At 40.1% G+C, this 20,285-nt stretch overlaps 3 protein-coding genes across 6 annotated transcripts; all 3 read right to left on the minus strand.

Annotated features, from left to right (window-relative positions):
* Nucleotides 1-245: 245 nt before the first annotated feature.
* LOC131457937 (zinc finger X-chromosomal protein) lies at nt 246-10,380 on the minus strand. Of its 4 annotated transcripts, none has more exons than XM_058626478.1 (8): nt 9,743-10,380; nt 7,320-7,416; nt 5,649-5,960; nt 4,262-4,411; nt 3,916-4,044; nt 3,689-3,823; nt 3,395-3,538; nt 246-3,063 (listed from the first exon to the last, which is right to left on the minus strand). In XM_058626478.1, the coding sequence occupies exons 2-8, from the start codon at nt 7,384-7,386 to the stop codon at nt 1,763-1,765; spliced, it is 2,238 nt and encodes a 745-aa protein (XP_058482461.1). In that variant the 5' UTR covers nt 7,387-7,416; nt 9,743-10,380; the 3' UTR covers nt 246-1,762. The 4 variants fall into 4 exon arrangements, with proteins under 4 accessions (XP_058482461.1, XP_058482463.1, XP_058482462.1 ...); XM_058626480.1 differs by lacking the exon at nt 9,743-10,380 and adding an exon at nt 9,687-9,705; XM_058626479.1 differs by lacking the exon at nt 9,743-10,380 and adding an exon at nt 9,185-9,618.
* A 1,484-nt stretch (nt 10,381-11,864) lies between these two features.
* On the minus strand, nt 11,865-13,887 carry LOC131457939 (diamine acetyltransferase 1-like). Its single transcript, XM_058626484.1, has 6 exons — nt 13,474-13,887; nt 13,323-13,374; nt 13,122-13,202; nt 12,920-13,021; nt 12,747-12,787; nt 11,865-12,619 (listed from the first exon to the last, which is right to left on the minus strand). Exons 1-6 carry the CDS (start codon nt 13,537-13,539, stop codon nt 12,452-12,454), a joined length of 510 nt encoding a protein of 169 aa, XP_058482467.1. The 5' UTR covers nt 13,540-13,887; the 3' UTR covers nt 11,865-12,451.
* Nucleotides 13,888-15,060: 1,173 nt separating this feature from the next.
* Nucleotides 15,061-19,159, minus strand: prdx4 (peroxiredoxin 4). The gene is made up of 7 exons (XM_058626483.1): nt 18,850-19,159; nt 17,392-17,509; nt 17,189-17,305; nt 16,882-17,004; nt 16,551-16,681; nt 15,995-16,029; nt 15,061-15,170 (listed from the first exon to the last, which is right to left on the minus strand). The coding sequence occupies exons 1-7, from the start codon at nt 19,061-19,063 to the stop codon at nt 15,123-15,125; spliced, it is 786 nt and encodes a 261-aa protein (XP_058482466.1). The 5' UTR covers nt 19,064-19,159; the 3' UTR covers nt 15,061-15,122.
* Between the last annotated feature and the right edge of the window lie 1,126 nt (nt 19,160-20,285).

Below are 20,285 nucleotides of genomic sequence, written 5' to 3' on the forward strand. Positions count from 1 at the left end.
GCTTATATCAGGGGACACAAGCTATGCCCAGTCTTTGGTTTAACACACTATTCCACTCGTGAAATGGTAAAAACCTCTTTTCTGCAGTAAACGTCGATGTAAACGCTGCATATTTCTAACATTTGCTTGTATTTGAGACTCAAAACTGGTGGTTCAGTCTCAAACACTACACAAAAAAAAAAACATTGAAGAAAGCGAAAAAAACATTTTTGAGCGGAGGGAAACGCATGTAAAAGGCAAAGAGCTAAAATACTTTACTTTTATTACCTTTTTTTAACAAATACGTTGAAGTACATCCATAACAACACAGTTCAGAGTTCAGTTTTATCAAGTGTTTACATCTACACGTTTTGTACAGATTTGTATACAAAACAATAATTTACGTCCCATAGAAGTCTAGTTACACTTAACTATACAACAACTTGTAAATGAAATAAATATAAAAACAGAAATGATCACAGGTGATAACAAAAATGTAAAAAGCCATAGTACAAGTGGACCAACAGCACCTGTCTTCTGAAGTTGCACCTAAAAGATATATGGTTTTCTTTTTTTCTACTGACAAACGTTCATCTGGATTGGCGAAATAAACAGTTCAGATTATAGTTGTTAATAACACGGGCACCAGATATACTGCGTGATTCCTGGTAAGGCCAGCAACACTGATGTGAACTCAACTCAGTCCAATATTGGGAACATACCGCTGCTTGATTTTATCCAAAACAAGTTTGTTCATAGGAAAAACTCCGCCAAACAAATAGCTCGTCACCAGTAATGTTGAAAATTAACATTTTCCATCATTCGTTTTTCAACATTACAGTCGTTACGTCATCTCTGCTGCTTTGGGCGCTTGTTTGGAATAACTTGCGGTACAACTCCTGGCTTGAAACTGAAATATCAAACAAGAATGTGACAGTCCAGTGATTGCGTAGTGATCATATCGCATTACAGGTGCATAAGTGGATGTACGATGCATTTACTACTTGAGTCTGTATTTTGAGTCGGTTCAGTGATCGCAGACCCCCGTTGATAAAACTAAAAATGGCCATTTCTTTTTTTTTTTTTCTGGGTGCTTTACACTGCTGGCCTTGTGTTTTTGTATTCACAACAAAAACAAAACATTGTCTTACAGATTGGTGAGGTCGGAGCACCAGGAAGCACAACAAATGCTGTTTTGTCAGTCTCTCACATACTCTCTCACACACTCACACGCACACACATACATGAGTTGATTACTGCATTTATAATTGGTCTTTACCGAGATGGCAAGTGCTACTGGGGACAGGTTGCTAATCCTTACTGCTGTGTTCAGTACATTTTAACAAAAAGACGCAAACATTTTGCAAACTACACTTCTGTTTTGAGACAAATAATTAGGATCATTGTGACTGAGCACTGACTGCTGCCTGCGAAAATCAAAATGTGTATCTACAAATGGACATCTGCACAATCTGCCATGCACACTGTCACCAGCAAGGGACATGCAGTTAAAAGTGCAAGTCTACAGGGAGGGAGGGGGGGGGGGGGTCTGTTTTTACCACTGTCAGCATTAATGTTATGTACATAGTTATACAAGTCTGAACCAATATTAGGCTGAGGATCAAAATGGAGCAAAACAACGGAGCGGACTAAAAGCAGCACAAACACACACACACACTACATGATTTCAGTGTGAGTGTTGTGCTGAGGGTGCACTGATTGGGATGTGATGTTGCTTCAACATAGTTCTTTGTTGTGGCACAGTATTTGGCTCGGTTTAGAGTCACTCTGCCTGCACTACATCCTTGTGGTGGCGCATTATATGCTGGTTCTTCTCCGATGGTCTTCGGAAACCCTTTGAGCAGATCTCACAGCGGTGTGGATAGTCTTTTGTGTGGATGGAAATGACATGTCGCTTGAAACCCGAGGCATCTCCAGTGCTGTAGTCACAGTACTGGCACTGGTAAATTCTTCTTTCCTTTTGACCTTTGCCAATAACTACAGTCACACTGCTGGCTAGGCTAGCTGCACTAACTCTAGCACTTGTGCCAGAGCCACTGGAACTGCTAGGTGTGGACTTTTTAGGTGCCACAGGAGGACTGTGTGCCTCTGTCCTCTTACCCTCACTCTTTTCAGGAGAGGACTGTGGCTCCTTTGTGTGGACCGACAAGATATGGCGACTGAGAACAAAAGGGTCTGCAATTTTAAAGTTGCAGTGCCGGCACTGGTGGAGTTTCTTGGTGCGGTGCGCTACAGAGTGCTTCTTCAGTTCAGAAGGTCGGTGGAAGCCTTTACCGCAAACCGCACATTTATGTGGATAGTCCTTGGTGTGAACAGATATGATATGGCGCTTCAGGTCACTGGAGTTGGAACTTTTGTGATCACAGTGGGCACAATGGTGGGTCTTATTCTCTTCATGCGTTAGTCCATGCTGCATTAATTCCTCCTCTTCTGCAAAGGTCTGGAAACAGCGCTCACATTTGTACGGCATCTCTTTGCTATGCTTAGTCTTGATGTGTGTCTTGAGATTAGACGAATCGGCCGACTTGTAATCGCAGTACAGGCAGGAGTACGGCTTCTCGCCCGTATGCGTGCGCATGTGTTTCTTCAACTCCGAAGGGTGTCGAAAGCCTTTTCCACATTCCACACAGATGTGGGGGAAACTCTTACTGTGAACAGCCAACAAGTGCCGATTGAGTAGGCCCTGCTCAGCAGTTTCATAGTCACAGAACTTGCATTTATGCATCTTAGTGGGTGTTGGAGGTGGCTGGCTCTTGGGCTCTCGGTGGTGGTGCTGCAGTCTGTGGGAGAACAGTGCCGCCTGCTGGTGGAACTCTTTGCCGCACATTTCACACTCAAAAGCAGCCTTGCTGCTCAGAGCATGCACCTCCATGTGATTGTGAAGGCTGGCTTTCTTGTTCGTGGTGAATTCGCAGTCTGTGCACTGGTACTTTTTCCGGGTCAGAACATCCTGGTGATGATTCTTTGTGTGGCGTTTCAGGAAACCTCGTGACTTGAACTTTTTACCACAAAGCATGCAGGGGTAGACGGTCAAAGGCTGACCATATGGACCAATGATGATTGCTGGAGAGAATAAAAACAAGGAGAAAGAAATCTTAAAAAAAGAAAACATTTGTCCAGAAAACTTTGTCATTACCTCTTTGATTATTATGGTGTTCATAGGCATTTCATCCACAAAAGACAAATACCAACATGTACTCTATATTTAATCAATACTAGATCCAACTAAGTGTTCATCAATATCAACTTTAATATAAAACTTATTAAGACACTTGTAGCTTTCCTACTTTCTGCTATTGCATAGAGAAACTGAGATATAGAATTAGCATTCATCATCAACATGAAAAATTTCGGCCTGAGGAAGAAAGTTCTGAATGGTAGGTGTTGCCCTTACCCGTCTGGACTTGTCGAGGCTCTGAACGTCTCCTGCTCTTGTTGCGTTGTCTACTGATTTCTTCGACACCCTCCGATTCATCGATGTGCAACAGTGCACTGGCTGCACCGTTGCGGGTTTCACAACTTTCACTATCCTCTGCACCTGGAAGAGTGACAACGCCATTTAAAAACAAAATCATTAACACGACCTGCACCTGTGAAGCTTAAAACCAAGACACTCAAAGAGAAGTGGTGGATGCACAGGCTTCCAGTGTGGTTTTCAAAAGCAATTTAATAGACAGGGGGTGCTGACCATAAGCAGCTGCCCAGGCCACAGGCATGAAGTCCTTGCTTAGAGACACGCTGTCAAACGAGCGGTCGTGAGTTACTGGCTCTTCACCTTCTACCACCACTTCCATATATACCTCATCAGTCACCCTGGACCCACCTGTAGATGAGCCCAACATGTACAAAACCAAACAACTGGTGACGTTCAGTTTCATGACACTCATCCCCACTGGTTGGTCATTGACAACTCACCATGGTTCCCATGATTGTGATGAGAATCCCCGACAGACATGTAAACCATCTTCTCACGGAGGGTGTGGCCTGAAGACCCTGTTAGCGGCACACTCTCAGTGTCTCCATCACTGATGTCGACTGATTCTCCTGCAAAATAAAAACACGGCCACAAATGATGTTAAAAATGTCCATTTGGACTAAACAACACAACACAACAGGAACGTTCTTCTAGGCAGCAGCACAATTTACAGAGATCTGCTTTGCAAGATAAAAATAATAGTCAGTTTTAATCATTTGCTTTCAGTAGCTGTTCTGAAATAATATTGGAGTGACCTGAAGCTGACAGAGGTTCAGTGCTACATACCCATGTCATCTTCCCCAGAGTCAGCCTTGAAGATGTACACCTTTATCACCTCTTGTCCATCCTCATCCTTCTCCACTTCCTGGTCCTCCACTGCTCCCTCCACTGTTACTTCTGTTCCATCCTCAGACACCATTTTACCAGCTTCATCCACTAGCAAGGGAGACATATTTAATTTAGTGTTTGGTGACACACAATTCTGTCACCATTTCGGCTCTATTCACTTAAGTTGCATTTTGGGTTTAAATTTACCATTGACTTCACTGAGCACTAGACAAATACTAGTTATTCAACTCTGAGAGGAAGGCTCTCAAGACTGTCTGAACTGTTCTGAGTCTCAATCACAGTTTGATATGTAATCAATAACCATTTATCAAAGCATCAATCGTGGTGGCTTAATACAATGCGCTAACTTCAGATGACATTTTGTCACTAAATGACAGTCAGAGCCCTTAGACCGTTGATCGAGTAGCTGGCTAAAGAAAATGTTAAGTACGGCAGTCATGAAGAAAAAGATGGTTATCCTAATTATGCAACAGAATGGCCTGTAGTAACCAAACTTGATATTTTGGTTCCTGGGAGTGATTTATGTGCATCTCAAATAAACCAACAATACTTTACTGAAGTGTATTTAGATTGACATCAACCTGCCCAGGGACTAAAGAAGATATTTTAAAAAGAATTGGCACATTTTCTATACCCACACATTGCAAAAACAATTCATCCCTGAATCATCAAGGTACCAAAACTCTTGTCAGGACGGTCTAGAATGATGAATATCTACTTCCTACCCAGCATAACCAGAGTTCAAGAGTGATCACACATGCAGACAATTTTGTACGTCTACGCCTTGGACCTTCATCTTCCCCTATGTCCCCTATGTTCCCCTGCAAAGCCTCTGTTCACTATCCGCACTTGCCCAGACTTACACTCAGATACTACTACAAAAACTACACTACATGTAACGGTAATTGGCCAAAACATTCAAAAACAGTAAGGGCGAGTCTTTGCCTCTGATTTATCCAATATCTAATCCAGATATTCCTCTACACTGCTGCCAATGGGTGCGGCAGTAATGAGAACAACAATGAACAAGCACACTAGATGGGAATTCAAAATGAAGAGAACTAGGTCTATGACTGTGGTGTAATCTACATGATATGCAGGTATACACCGTATACCCACTGAAAAAGGTCAGGATTTCCATATAAGCTCATAAAGACAGTATACCCACTAACTTTACCTACACCTAATACTTCTTTACAATCATTTACATAAGAATGAATGTACATGGGAAACAACAAAAAGGCAATCATTAAAATTGTGGCTGTGAAGGTGATGTGTTGAAAAATTTGGGTGCACCTACATTAGTACAGCAAAGAAAACTTACAGGATATCATTAGATAATCTCCACAGCCATCTTGGTCATCGTCCTGTTGCTCGGGGTCCAGCCCATCTTCAGGGATATCTCCCATTGCAACACCTTCCTCCTCACCATCCAGAGCCATCACGCATGTCTCTACAGCAACATCATCTTCATCGCAGTGCACATACTCAGAAACCACATCTTCAACGGCATCCTGGATGACTAGCTCCTCGGGTGCAAACCTGTGAACTGCCATGCCTTCCCCGTCACCTTCTGACACCAACACAGTCTCTTGAAGCTCCACAACAAACTCCTGCCCGCCGGCACCACCCTCATCTGGAAGAAGCGGTATCGTCATGTTAACCATGTTAACAGTCAACAGTAACAATTTATGGCATGTGGGTGTTTTATGTTGTCTATTAATTGTAACTGACTCCGCATTTGTCACACAAAATTTCATTCCAGACAAAGTTAAAAAAAAAAAACTAACCCAAGGGCTGCAAATATATTTTGGTGGTTGGTCTTTATTTTTTTGATTAGTCACAATTTCACTAAAAACGTTAGGGGGGGAAAAAATTGGGAGCACAGCTACTATAATTTGCTGCACTTGCCACGTTAGTTAACAAGAGTATTACACAGCTTGGTTGAACACTTGATTGCAATTGGTCAACAATGACATTCAGCAGTCTATTATCTCTGTGTAACAGACCACTGTTTAGCGTAACAGTTTTTAACTGTTGCTTGGGGCTTATATGGACGTAATATGTATTAATGTGCAGAAGACCGGTCATTTTATCACGGGGGAACTTGTCAGAGACATCTTGGACACAATGGAATATTTATTTGTATATTAAAACAAATATATGCGTAGAGAAAGAGGCAGTGTAACTTTTCATGCATATACCGCTCCAGGTTCACTGGCATTTATTTGAGACAAAACAGATTCAACAGCTTCACACTGAATAGACGCTGCTCCGCAACCACTGTCGGTCACACTTATATCCATTCAGAAAGTTTACAAGCTGATATAAAGGTTCACTAGTGTGACTTGGCTACAGCATTAGCTTTACATCCAAGCACCATCATTCTCGTTTCTTATTTGGTCGCGTCATTTTGTTCTACCTCCTCACATCCAGGGCAAGCCCCCAGTGTAAATAAAAAACAATTTACTTTGAAGACATGCACTGAGCATATACAGGTTGAGTATATGTTGCCAACATTGGCATGTGCGCAGTTCAAACCCTGCGTAAGCCAACAGACGAGGAAGCATTTCAACATTTTTGTGATCAATGAAACAACGTTAAATCAATACTATGCGTCTAGGGTGTTTAATAAACAAGATAACATGCAGCAAGATGGGCAAAGTTGTGATATAAACCAGAGAAATGGGCCTACTGCCCCCAGCACTTCCTAGTGCATTGCTGTTATTCAACATAATTTGCCAGAGGCACAGTGTTTTAATTTAGTAGGTTGGCGGAGCGTTGACAATAAAATTCCACGTCAACAAATTTTGATCATTGTCAATTGTCGGTGTTTTGTTGCAGCCCAAAAGTCAAGTCATTTCAAACTTGTTTGGCTAATCAAAACAAAAAAGTCTAGCATGTGGAAAGCCAACCACAATTGCTTAGAAAAACTTAGAAAACATAATCAGTGTATACATTTCATTTAAAAAGTGATGCAAATATGGCTAATTACCCGATCCGTGTAATATTATTTTCGGCTCTTCAGAATGTATTGCAAGCCTGGTGACATCCTCATCCATTGTCCTCGCACTGCATTTGTCATTGGACAGCTGAAAGCAAATGACAAAATCTAAGGTGTTTTGGTGACAAAAACTGCAAATAGTTAAACAATGAAACATCACACAACCAAGCAATGTCAGCAATCGATAAAGTATAATATTAGTCAACTTGTTACCATCTTAAATCAGTCTGCATCATCACATTTTATTCATACAAGCACACACACAAAGCTTCCATAGTAGACTGGACATCAGCGAACCATTCTTCAAACATGTTAACCTAAACAGAATCAGATTAATTAGATTATTTTTTAATCAGATTATTTTTCTAGATTCAACCAGGGAAAATAGAAACTGCACTGTTGTTGCACAACACTACCTTAACAAAAATGAATTGCCATCTCCAGCAATAATTTAGCAGCATTTTATGAGTTTGACAACACAAAAAGACACTTCATATTAGATGATGAGTGATGTGGGTTTTGCTACACTCAGCCATCAGCTGCCCTGACTTCTAAAGATGTTATTTGAAGCATATTTTTGAACCATTTAACAGTAATTCATATATAAAATGCATTAACTAAATATTAAATACATGACACAATAATCAATAATTATCTAAACTCTAACTTGGATGAAAACATGTAGTATTTAGATTAGATAGAAACTTTATTAGTCCCTTTACACATGGAAGCATTTCTGAGAACAATATATTTACAAAGAAACATAAATAAGCAATGATCTGGTGAGTAATTAAATAGTAATTAGCCAATTACTAAAAATGAGAACCATTTAGTCAGTCAACCTCTACTCAGCAGCAAACAAAATACCTTTTGGTCACAAACTATAGTTATATCCTCTTTTGAAGCCCGAAACAACACTGCTGTTTTGTATACCACTGTACTTGTGTTCTTGTTTTGCTGAGGTTGCTGTATTTTAATAAGTTGATCTATGAGAAAGCTTCATTAGGGCCCGAGCACCACACGGGGGTGTGAGGACCTGTTATTTGATTTGGTATTTTACCCAAAGATGATAGGGTCAAACTACATATTAGAGCCCTAATCAATTTGTATTTAGGGCTGCAACTTAATACAGCAATACTTTCATTTCATCCATCATGAGTTGTATGGTGCATAAACTGTCAGAAGATTAAACAAATCTGCCCAGTGTTCTCAAATATCCATAAAACCAAAGATATTCAGTTAATTATTTCTTTGTTATGTGGAGAAAATATATTTCTAAAACTTTTTAACCACAACCTGATTAATCAATCAAACAACTTAAAAGCAATTCATTTAGTGATTAAACCGTTACAGACCTACTTGTAGCACAAACATAGCTTTTTTTTCATAAAAATTAGCTTCAGCTTGCAGCAAAGAACAGAAAGTGACATTTAGGCTGGTAGTGGCATTACTACAACAGTTACAAAAAACACTGCTTTCATCGTGGATATAAGGGTGAAAGCTCACGTACGACAAAAAACACCAAGTCTCATAAAAGGGGGGTTGAGATGTAAACAGTGGTGAGGATGATGCAGCCGGGGTGCCATTTAATTTTAACTGAATGTACCATCCCCCACCTCCAGGTGGATACAAGATGATAACGGTGTGTGAAGATGCGGTTCCAAAATACAGTGCATTCGTGTGCTAAAATTGTGCATAGATTACATTAGAAGCTACCCGGGTGATCGGAGTAGACTCGCATGTCATTCATACAACACACATAATACGAGCTCGACGCGATAATTAGCAGCAGTGTCTACAAATGACCACTGGAGAAACGTTAGCGCCGATTGCACGCAACTCAAAATCCTACTTACGCAGCCAAAACACGCATCGAGGAGAACGTTGTCGCATCATTCACACTGATGTATAAAGATAAACCTGGACATGAAGGTTGAGTGTAGGGTCTATGCTGGAGAGGTCTGCGGGAAAGGGGCTAAACCCACACTCCTTCTCAACTGCCGATTTTCATCACACTAGCGTCCGCCATTTTGTTAGCTTGAATGCTAATTTTGACGCTCAGTGAAAACGCTCCTCGGCGGGAAAAATAACTGCACCCCCGTTAAAGGATATATCGCTCTCTGGGTGTAATACAATAAAATAAACAACACCACCAAGTAGCGACAGGCGAATATAAAGTACATTTAGTTTGACTATGGCTCGCTAGCTCACCGGACAGGCCCCAATAGCCAATTACGGCCTCAACAGAGGCCCGGGCCTGAGAAGAAAAGGCCCATCCCTTTGCGGCCTCTCGGTAAGAATAGAAAAATAAATTTTAATCCCGCATGCACATAGAAACAAAGAGACACGGACACGCACAAAATGCAAACATAACTCTGCAGACGGGCGCCCAGGAAGGAAAGTGCCCCGCGTACCAGATTTGCGCTGCAGGGATGGCCTCTGTCTGCGTCTCGGCTTCCCAGGCCGCCTGGTTCCCCCAGACTCGGGCTGGATTCAGTCGGGAATTTTGTGTTATTTGGGCGGGCCGGAGAGGAGCAGAGAAGGAGGGGTTAGGGGTTGTTTCTGGAGCTCCGATGAAAGCGAAGCAGAGACGTCTGGAGCCAGATCTTGTCATGCTACAGCCCCCCGCTCCTCCAGGTCCGAGGCCGCCGTCAGCACAACACGTCACAGCCCGAGAGCGGCAGGAAAATGCGGAAGAGCTGCGGTGGAAATCACACCGGCAGGAACCAACAGGCCATGTTCTGAAGAGCACCGTTCACACCGGGACATATCTACACGAGCACCGCGGTGTTAGAAATGTAGTTACACAGTTAATGACCTGAGGTTGGTAGTAGATAATGTTGGTCTGAATACCTGCTTAAGTCCCCCACACACAGCAGTGATCAATGAAATGTGAGTAAACGATGACCTAAACTCCACACAGCGCCCAACATTCAAACAAACGGCCTCTGTTTTCCATTGACGCACCATAGCATCCTAAACGTTTCTCCATGATCTTTTCAATCTGCTTTAGCTTTCGACTTCAGCCAGTGGTGTTTATGGAAGTCAAGGCTTTGGATGCCATATGTTGGAAAGTTAAATGAAGACAATTAGTAGAGTTAGGCTTATTTGTTTTTTTCCTCAGTAAAATAGATAGTTTTAAACCAGGTGTCTCAAATGTGAATAACCTGGGGGCCACTAAATGTCTAGTTTGGACAGTAGGGGGCCTGTCAAATGAGAAAAAAGGTCCAACTTGTTAAGAAAAAGACATCAAAATTATAATATTTATTATTTCAAAATAAGTGCTTTGATATAGACCAATTAAATAAGCCAATAATATAAACAGGAAAAATAACTATTTGGGGGGCTGCATTTGGAGACCTGTTTGAAACTGTTTACTAATGGGCAATGATACACAAAATTGCTTGCATAAACATTGTGCACTTGTGGTCTGCACTTATTTTGTAAACAATATATGTATATATACATAAATATATATATGTGTATATATGTATGTACATATATGTCTATATATATATTATTGTTATTATTAAGTATTAAGTTATTAAAATGCATATAATCACTTTAATATAAAAATGTTTTTCTGAGCTTAAGAAAAAGCCTTTTAGATGTGCATAGGGCCTTGCCTTGCTGCCATCTTGCTCAGTAGCCCATAATGGACCAACCAGCCAGAGCGTCCTAATGATTTAAAGTGGAAGTTTGTCAAACAAAATTGAAGAATTGCATCCTTTCTGGTCTGAAGGCTATCATAGTTCACACTTGGGAAAGGGAGGGTGTACATACTGTGTTACATTTCCATACCAATGCATTGGCAGTGATACAGTATATCACTCAGAGGGACCATTCTGTTGCTATTAAATTGCTTTACATGTGGTGGTTTCAGTGTATTTTGCCATCGCAGACTTAATTAAAATATTTATCAATAAAGATCTGAGAATATCCACCACTGCTGCTACACTAGTGGTATGTAACATTGTCCTGCAGCATTGTATCACTATAACATTCATCACTGGATGCCCTTAAATTCAGAAGTTATTGCCGTTTTACCAACCAGTGTGGAGATAATTACATTAAAGATGTATTTCACTACAGATTAAATGTAAATTAAAGGTAGTTCGTAGGTTTAATAGAAGTGTATTTTATAAATAGTTTCAATTACTTCAACACTGTCTCACTGACCAGGTGGATAAATGTAGCATTTGATGTTCAAAGCAAGGAGGGTTTATTTATATGTTTATTTCGGTCATGACACTTAGATCACTCATCACACAGCAGTGCAGTTCACACAATACACATAACCGAAAGGGAAAGTGGGAGAAGCAAAGCTTATCTAGTCCCGCCCCCATTATCATCATACATTTCATTTCATTTTTTTAATTTATTTTTATTTTTTTATGACATTTTGACAAAGAAAACATGTTTCAGCAAGGTATGTCATTACAAAGATTTTTGCTTCCAAAAAGCATAGTTTTAATATATAGGTGGGTTGTATTTACATACAGTGTGTTATTGGACAGAAAAATAGTCTACATCATGCATGTTCATACACTCTTCTTTATTCGTTGGTAGACCTTACAAAACTAGCAAATGTGTGGACAATGCAAACAGAATCCTCTATAGTCAGCTGACAATTTGGCTTACTGAAGGGACCACAACAAAGTTTGAAAGTAAGAATAATGCAGACTGTAAAAAGTAACTTCTTAATGTAATCTATTGATTGATGTAATGTAAAATGTATCCCGATTAACAACTGCAACTGTAACTTTAATACAGTTTACCATATTATAAATCCAAAACATGTAATTCCTTACACCTATTTCTCTCCAACACTGCCTGGCACTCATGGCTCTAAAAAGGGTCACAAGATTAAATGGAGGGGCTGTGTGAGGAATTACCTTTTTCTCCAATCCATGAGGAATTATTTACAGGATTTTTAAAAGAATTACTCAAATGCAGCAGTATAGCAGCCCAATTATCAAAGTTCAGTGTTTATCCACTAATCAGCAGAGGTAAATTTAGATTAACATAAAAAAAAAAAGAAGTAACACTTGATTGGTAAGTGCATTTCCTCCAAACGGTAGAAGATCATGATCATCAAGTCAGTATAAAATCCTCAGTGAACTCTATTTGCCAGTCATTTTCAACAGCTCCCCCTTCTCGATTGAAAAAAGACGCCAGCCTTCCTCGAAGGAGAGATCAGTTGCTCCTCTTCGTTTGTAGAACTCGATAGACTTTGTGTTGTTTTCTGCAACGATGAAGTGCATACTGCTACACCGGGTCTTCACTGCTATCTAAAAGAGCAACAACAACAACAACAAAAGACTCAAACGCAAGGACAAATGAAGCACTGAATACAGCTGAAATGAAGTCACATCTATTATCAAAGGAGCTTTTACTACACAGCGGAAGTGAACGTACCTCACTGAGAAACTGCAGGATTTTCGACCCAATCCCAAAACCTGGTGTAAGAGTGCAATTAACAGTTACTTCAAAGGAATGTGTGTCAAAATGTCCCTCAATGTTACAAAACCTCAAATCTGTAACTTATTAACCATTGACACCGTAGTAACAGGACACATGAACAACTTTACCCCGGAACTCTTGCATGACGTAGAAGTCCTCCAAGTACAGAAGTTTTCCAATCCAAGGGTCATATGTAAAGTAGTACATGGCAAAGGCGATCACAGTGTACCCTAGAAGAAAGCACCATCAGTTGATATTTGAAGAAAATAAAAAGAATGTATGACTCATAACTTGTTCAGTGCTTTGTTTTCAGACATACTGTATGTTTACCATCTGAGCTTTGCTCCTTTGGGACCTCTGCAATCAAGCAGTGGTAGAATGGATGATCTCCAAAGCCGTCATCAAGTAGATCTGCAAGAAGGAAACTGCAGTTAGAAAAAGCCATGAATGTGTGAAGGCTGAACATTTACTGCACTTTATACATTAACTCAACTATAGGGTTATAGCTCAGCATAATGTAGACTTAACCACCTTTCTCTGTCAGTATGACCTGCTTCTCCATTTCTTCAAATTTAGCAAGTTCCTAAAAGGCAAAAAGAAACAAGAAAGACATTTTTCTTTTAAGTGGACCGCTGTTAAAATATTAAAGACCCCAAAATGTCTGTTTTGTAATTGGTCTTACCTTTATAAGTCGCAGGATGTCAGACACATCCTTGGGTTCAGCCTTCCGTAATATGAATTTTGGCATTTTCTCTTTTTACTTCTTTTCCCTTTGCTCACGAGCCCTCTGAATGTGAATAAAAGCAAAATGTGTTTCTTCATCCGCTCATCAGGAGTTTACCCCCCGACATCGAATCCAGAAAGCATGGAGTGAATAGCCTTGGCCGTGTCGCAGAGTGGCTGACTGTCACAAGCGACTTCTCTTTATGTCTCCCTGGAGGCAAACGCGATAATTAATCCATAAAGAGGCGTAACGAGGTGTGTTGGGTAGCGGCAGTTTCAGAGATTAGTTCAGACGGATGCCGTTAAAGTTGGAAACACCTTCCTGGTCAATGTGGTAAGCTTCAAAGCTAAGTGTTTATGTTTAACACAGTGTAATTTGTTACCATCAAGTTACTGTCACTTTACTTCAGATGAAAGCCATCAAAGGCTTTGTGTACGAAACACAGTCTTTTTATTCAGTTAATTCACAATTCTAAACTGTTCGTATGTGAACTAATACAACTCAGTTCATTGAATATGCATCATTCTGTTGATCAGTAATCTTAATTTGAAGGTAAACATTAACCAGACCCAGAGAGCGAAACATGACCTGTCCTACATTGAGCTGAGTAAACAATAATCCATGAGCAAATAAATGAGAAAAAGCTTCACAGACACATTTAAATCTCAATCTACTGCCCTTCAGGGGGATTGTAGGATGTGTGCATTTTCAATCTGTTTTCTTTATAATTTATCAGTTTTAGCACTGGAAATGAACTGTGTGACAAAATGAAAGTTAGGATTGAGCAGCGCCTTTCCTTTGTAACCTTTCACTTACAAGACCTCGCTACATGAGCTATGCTGTTAATAGTTATATGTATATATCACTTTTATTTAATTGTGCATAGCTTTAATCTACAGTTATTAGAATGAATATAGAAACGCTCACTGGCCACTTCATTACATAGCAGGAGCACCTGCCGCTGTAGCCCATCTGCACCAAGGTTCTACATACTGTGCATTTAACGATGGTCACCTGCATACCTTGGCTGTAATTAGTGAGTTATTTTGAGTTACTGTTGCCTTTATATCATCTCAGTCTGGTCATTCCCCTCTGCCCTCCGTGAGGCATTTTTGCCCAGAGAACTGCCACTCAATGAATATTTTCCCTTTCTCTGTGAACGCTCCAGATGGTTTAGTGTGGCAATCCCACTATATCAGCATTTTTTTTTTTTTTTAACTTCTCTTCCCTATTTCTTTTAATACTCAGTCTGAACTTCAGCAGGGCGTCTTCACCATGTCTAGATGCCTAAATGCATCAAATTGTTGCCATGGGAGTGGTCGATTAGATGTTTGTAAACAAGCAGTTAAAGGTATGCATAATAAAGTGGTTGGTGAGTGCACTTTTCATAGCATAGTGAAGTCAGCACTGGGTGAATTTTCATCAGTGACAGCTCTTCTGTCAGAATGCATACAGACTGTGAAACTTTCAGCATTGAAGGAAATGAAGGTCTTAAGTGAGTTAAAGCTGAACGAGGGATCTAGGGATCTAAAGAATGGCCAGACACTTTTTGTTTGTTTTTTTTTACAAAAACACATTTTATTTGAACCATCACTTAGTGGTGGAGTTTACAGCTTATCAAAATACTTCAGCTTGCCGGAAGGGTCTGGAATGATCTGTGGGAAAAATGAGTGCACAAAAAAGGAATTAAGATTACATTATACAATAGTGGTATCGGACACCTTTTACTTTTAAATAAATAAATAAATAAATAAAAGTCATTTGTAGTTATTTTTTCACCTATATTAGGTTCACACAGGACCACACAAACAGCAGAAGCTGTCATGGGGGAGGAGTTTGTGGACAAAACAAGATGTGAGAACATCATCATGTATGCAGCCGTAATAATTAATACTGACTTGAACATTTTTTTTAAGGTGGCTTTTGAATCCTTTTTGAACATTTTAAATTGCTTGTTTTTTATTGTCTTTTGTGTTCTTCAGTTTTGCTGTTCATTGCTTCTTTTCCCTCAGTTGTTTTCAATCCGTTTCATATTTTGGGTTTCCATTATTGTACAGCACTTTGTATACATGTTTTGAAAGGTTTATAAATACATACTATAATAATATAATAAATATTACCGTTCATATTATTGACTACAACACTACCACACAAGTTAAATATACCAAGTAATGCTACATCAAAGTGTGACGAATGTAGAGCCATGACAACAAACTCATGCCATTGCGTGTAAGTATGGAAAATCTGGCTCATGTTTAAAAATGTTTAAATTTTCATTTTGTGTAGCTTTTTGTTAAAGCACATCCTGTGCAGTTTGGTGATGCCCATTTTGTGTCATGGTCATGTTGTTAGGTCAAACGCAGTATTTGTACAGATTAGACCGACTGATTTGCAAATACTTGGTAACATATCTGAGATGCTGGACATTTTTAGTCATTAATCAAGGATGCAAATTAGTCTCTGATCAAGTGATACTCACTGTATCGCTGCCTGGCTTCCATCCTGCTGGACACACTGAAAAGAAAATTTCATGATTTCAGTTAGTGAAGAAGAATTTCACTTCAAAAAAAAATATATACACTGTCACTAAACATTTTCCGGAGGAATTAATGGTCTCAAGTGCTAGTTTCAGGTGTTTTTCAGTAGAAAATAATGTTTAAAAAATTGTCCTAGAGGAAAGGAATTGGGCTCCTAATCAGAAGGCCGCCGGTTCAAATTCCGGAAAAGGCCATGGGCTGGAGTGCCCCTGAGCAAGGCACCCAATCCCCCATTGCTCCTCGGGCACAGATAAATGCTAACCACTGCTTACTCCTGTTCCCAGCTTGTGTGTTCACTACTGATGTGTAAGAAGGATAAGTTAAATGCAGAGGACAAATTCCCCATCACTAATTGGTGTGTGTGTGTGTAAAAACAACACATTCGTGGACACCAGCGTGATTGACAGCTGGTATCATCCAACAGGTCGAATCTGGGAATTCCATGATGCGAAACCTCACGTTCAAATGTTTAAAGACACAACCATGAGCTTCTCAAACCTTCTCCGTGTTTGTCAGTGTACTGGAAGGCCTGCACCAGTCGCAGTGTCTCATCGACAGACCTTCCTACTGGAAGGTCATTCATAGTGATCTGCCTCAGGATGCCTTTGTCATCGATGATGAAGAGTCCCCTTAAAAAGACATGATGATGATGATGATGACGACATTTAAAAGGTGTTACAGGAAGAAACATCAATCCCACCCAAACTATTCATTTATACCTAATCTGATAAATTATGACCTAATGTTCTCTTGTGGAATAACAGTGTTATACAGCATATTTAATTATTGGCTTATAAATGCAGCCATAAACGTAAACATGGTGCTGTACCTCAGTGTGTGTCCCTGGTCCTCCAGGTAAACGCCGTAATCTTTTGAAATCTGATGAGTGAGGTCGGACAACAGAGGGATTTTCATTTCTCCAAGTCCTCCCTGCTTCCTGGGCGTATTAATCCTGTTACAGAGGAGGAACTTTTAGAAAAAGGAAACCTTAAGTAAAAAAAATTCAAAATCAGGCACTGAGAAGAAGAGGGGGGTTTAGTTACACTTTTACGTCGAAAGAAATGATTTGCACAGAAGTGTCTTGTGTTACCATCCAGCCATTAAAGCCTGCGTCCAATGAGGAAAATCAATCTTACCAGGCCAGGTGGGTGAACTGGGAGTCGACGGAGCAGGCAACCACTTCTGTGTTGATGGCGCGAAACTCATGCACACGATCACTGAACGCGATGATCTCAGTGGGGCAGACAAATGTGCTGCGACAGAAACAACCACATCAATGTCTGAACATACTCAGTGTGTACTAAGGGATTATGAAATGTACACATTAAATGTTACTCACAAATCCAGAGGATAGAAGAAGAAGACAAGATATTTTCCCTTATAGTCCGATATCTTCACCTCCTTGAATTCGCCGTTGATGACAGCGGTTCCTTCCCAGTGTGGTGCTGGCTTTGAAACTAATGCAGGAAGAGAAGAATATGTTTGAAGGATTGATTTCTCAGTAAATGTCTGCTAAAATTATTAAATGTAGGGCTGAAAAAAATCAAGCGATGAAGTGATTATAAATGATTTGCCAGATGATAAGTTTATTGGTTATTGATTTATTTTTCTAATTTCTTTACTCCTCTGTAAATCATTAAAACTAAATGTTTGTGAATGAAAAAAGAAATCTGAGATAATTTTTTCATGGTTTAGGAATTTTTATGGACCAAACAACCAATCAATTCATTATGAAAATAATGTATTGAAAATAATCATTAGTTGCAGCCCTACTTTTTTTCAGTGGGTGGACAGCAGTGCAGTGGTCAGGAATAAACAATGTCCCCTCATACAAGACCTCTAATTTTTTTTCCCTACAGTCCAAAGACATGCATGTGGGTTAAGGAAATGCATAAAAATCCATATTTAAGTGTTGCAAAATGATGTGGGATTAAATAATTTGCAGTGGTAGACTCAATTATAATGGGAAACATATGGAACGTCAGCTACGTCACAGAAAGAGTTATTGTGAAATATGAGCAACCAGTGGAGGCCTGCGAAGCTCAGAACTTCAGTGCAGTCCCGAAAGGCAAAAAGTACAGTCATACAGCTCGTTCTAATGCATTTGTGGCAATATCTCACAAACTAATGATGGTAAGTTGATCAGCCAGATGCAGGGAAACATCTAAAACATGCAGGACAGTAGTCTCTGAGGTCCAGGATAGAGAAACACTGTTCTAAATATTCTAAAATAGTGTCCCTTTTACTTTATTTGTGTTATTCCTGTATATTCTTATATATAGTTATTTTTATTAATTTTTTTTAACCACCGATGTCAAGGAAGGTGAATTATCTGCATGCATTTAAAACATTTTGAAGGATAAAAGTCTTGTTATATCCTCCAATAACACTCTAGGGTTCACATTATTCATTTCCAAGTATTTCAATGTGTGCCCTGAGAGAGAAGGGGACCATGGACCATGGGCATGAACATGTCTAGGACCGGCCCTGTCTCATAGTGTTTTCCATTATTTCGTCCAACCCATTTTTGTCAGTGGGGGGGTGGGGGGGGGGGGGGCGGAGGAGACATGCGTGTGAATTTAAGAGAATGACGTGTCCTACAGCGACTATCTGGCACAAAGTCACAAAGTCACAAAGTCAGGCCACAAACGTTTAAGTATTAGGACTTAAGTGTCAGATATTAGCTTCTATTGTCCTGACTGAAGGCTGAAGCTTGCAGCTGCTTCCATAGATAAAAGTGTCCAGAGTACAGTGTGACAGAGCACCTGTGGCTGACAACATGCAAACAAACACTCACTCTTGGCTTTGCTGAGGTGCAGTGAATGGTCAGACACCGGGACACGGAAAGCCTCTCCGGGATAGACGTGTCCTCCCGCGTAGTTGTGACACTGGGAGTTTGGCAGGTTTTCCTCCGCAGAGTGGACTGTGGTGGTGAAGAGGAGGAGGTGGTGGAGGAGAGCAGAGCAGAGCAGAGCCTGCAGCTTCACACCAGTGAGAGCAACTAACTCCATTGTGTAGACCTTCTCAGAGCACGTAGACTCTACCTTTTAGCAGTTCAGTTCAGGAGCTTTCCTGCTGCTGCTGCTGTTTCTTCTTCTTCTTCTTCTACGTTCAAGTTTCGCAGCAGCCTTGAGTCCCCAAAGTTGCACTACCGCCCCCTCCTGGCGCTACGTGGCTCATCACTTCACATTCTCTTCGGTTCCCAAACTTCTGTCTCGTCTGTGTCTGTCTGCAAGCCTCAAAGCCCTCCGTTATTTATCACCAAATAGATTTATTTAAAAATTACCAACATGTTCAGTGAGCAACACCAGTTCTTTACCAGTTTTTTAAATTAATCTACTGCAATGTTTGGCTGAATTTGAAGGTATTTATATGCCACTTTCAAAATGTACATTTTTGTCTTCTCGTACCCCGTACATCACTTTGTGTAGCTCAAGTTGGGTATCCCTGTACTAGTGCAATCAGTGCATGTGTTATTATTATTATTATTTCCCATTTCTGACATTTCAACAACACTCAACACGGTTTAGGAAATTAATTGTTGTTTGAAAGAATAATTGACGATTTTATTTTTTATTTTCACTCAAAAGCAAAGTAAACATTCCTATAGGAGGTCAACATGGAAATGGTGTTGAATAATGTGCATTAACGCTGTAACACAGACGTTTCCACTTTATATTCTTTAAATATATAGTATAGGTGGAGAGTGAGAGTAAATAGTTGTTAGTCTCTATGTGGCCCTATGTCAGCTGAGACTGGCACAGCACCCCCCGCGAGTAGTGGAGACACTAACGTTTAAGTATTAGGACTTAAGTGTTAGATATTAGCTTGGCTGTACTGCCGACCATACAGCCTGTTTTACATGAGCTTAGATGATTTGATAAATCATTCATGTAGAAATTAAACAAAATAGGAGATAAGATGCTCCCTTGTCTTACGCCGTTACTGATATGAAAGGGAGCAGATAAGCAGTTGTCCCATTTAACTTGCATGGTCTGTTGGGCAGGATTCTGACTATATACTTAGGGACACCTACTGCACCCAATTTTTTAAATCATTTCTCATGATTCACCCTATCAAATGCCTTTGAGGCGTCTAAGAAACAAATAAAAACAGATGAGTTTTTTCTCTTATAGTCGCTCAGCAGTTCCTTTAGCACATATACACACATATCTGTACCATGTCTAGGTTTAAACCCAAATTGATTATCTGTAGAGATGATTAGTTCTTTAA

Source organism: Solea solea, chromosome 4, assembly GCF_958295425.1.
Source record: "Solea solea chromosome 4, fSolSol10.1, whole genome shotgun sequence".
NCBI lineage: Eukaryota > Metazoa > Chordata > Actinopteri > Pleuronectiformes > Soleidae > Solea > Solea solea.

Bases quoted from the DNA above. Each gene is read 5' to 3' on its own strand.
- LOC131457939 (XM_058626484.1), bottom strand. From the start codon at position 13,539: ATGCCAAAATTCATATTACGGAAGGCTGAACCCAAGGATGTGTCTGAC. The intron at 13,375-13,473 runs GTAAGACCAATT...TTTGCCTTTTAG, and splicing joins ACATCCTGCGACTTATAAAG to GAACTTGCTAAATTTGAAGA. The intron at 13,022-13,121 runs GTAAACATACAG...GCTTTCTTCTAG, and splicing joins AAAGGAGCAAAGCTCAGATG to GGTACACTGTGATCGCCTTT.
- LOC131457937 (XM_058626478.1), bottom strand. From the start codon at position 7,386: ATGGATGAGGATGTCACCAGGCTTGCAATACATTCTGAAGAGCCGAAA. The intron at 5,961-7,319 runs GTAATTAGCCAT...CGCTTCTTCCAG, and splicing joins AATAATATTACACGGATCGG to ATGAGGGTGGTGCCGGCGGG. The intron at 3,539-3,688 runs GTCAGCACCCCC...TCACTCTTCCAG, and splicing joins GGCCTGGGCAGCTGCTTATG to GTGCAGAGGATAGTGAAAGT.
- prdx4 (XM_058626483.1), bottom strand. From the start codon at position 19,063: ATGGAGTTAGTTGCTCTCACTGGTGTGAAGCTGCAGGCTCTGCTCTGC. The intron at 17,510-18,849 runs GTGAGTGTTTGT...TTCCTGCATTAG, and splicing joins GCACCTCAGCAAAGCCAAGA to TTTCAAAGCCAGCACCACAC. The intron at 16,682-16,881 runs GTACAGCACCAT...TGTCTTTTTAAG, and splicing joins GACCAGGGACACACACTGAG to GGGACTCTTCATCATCGATG.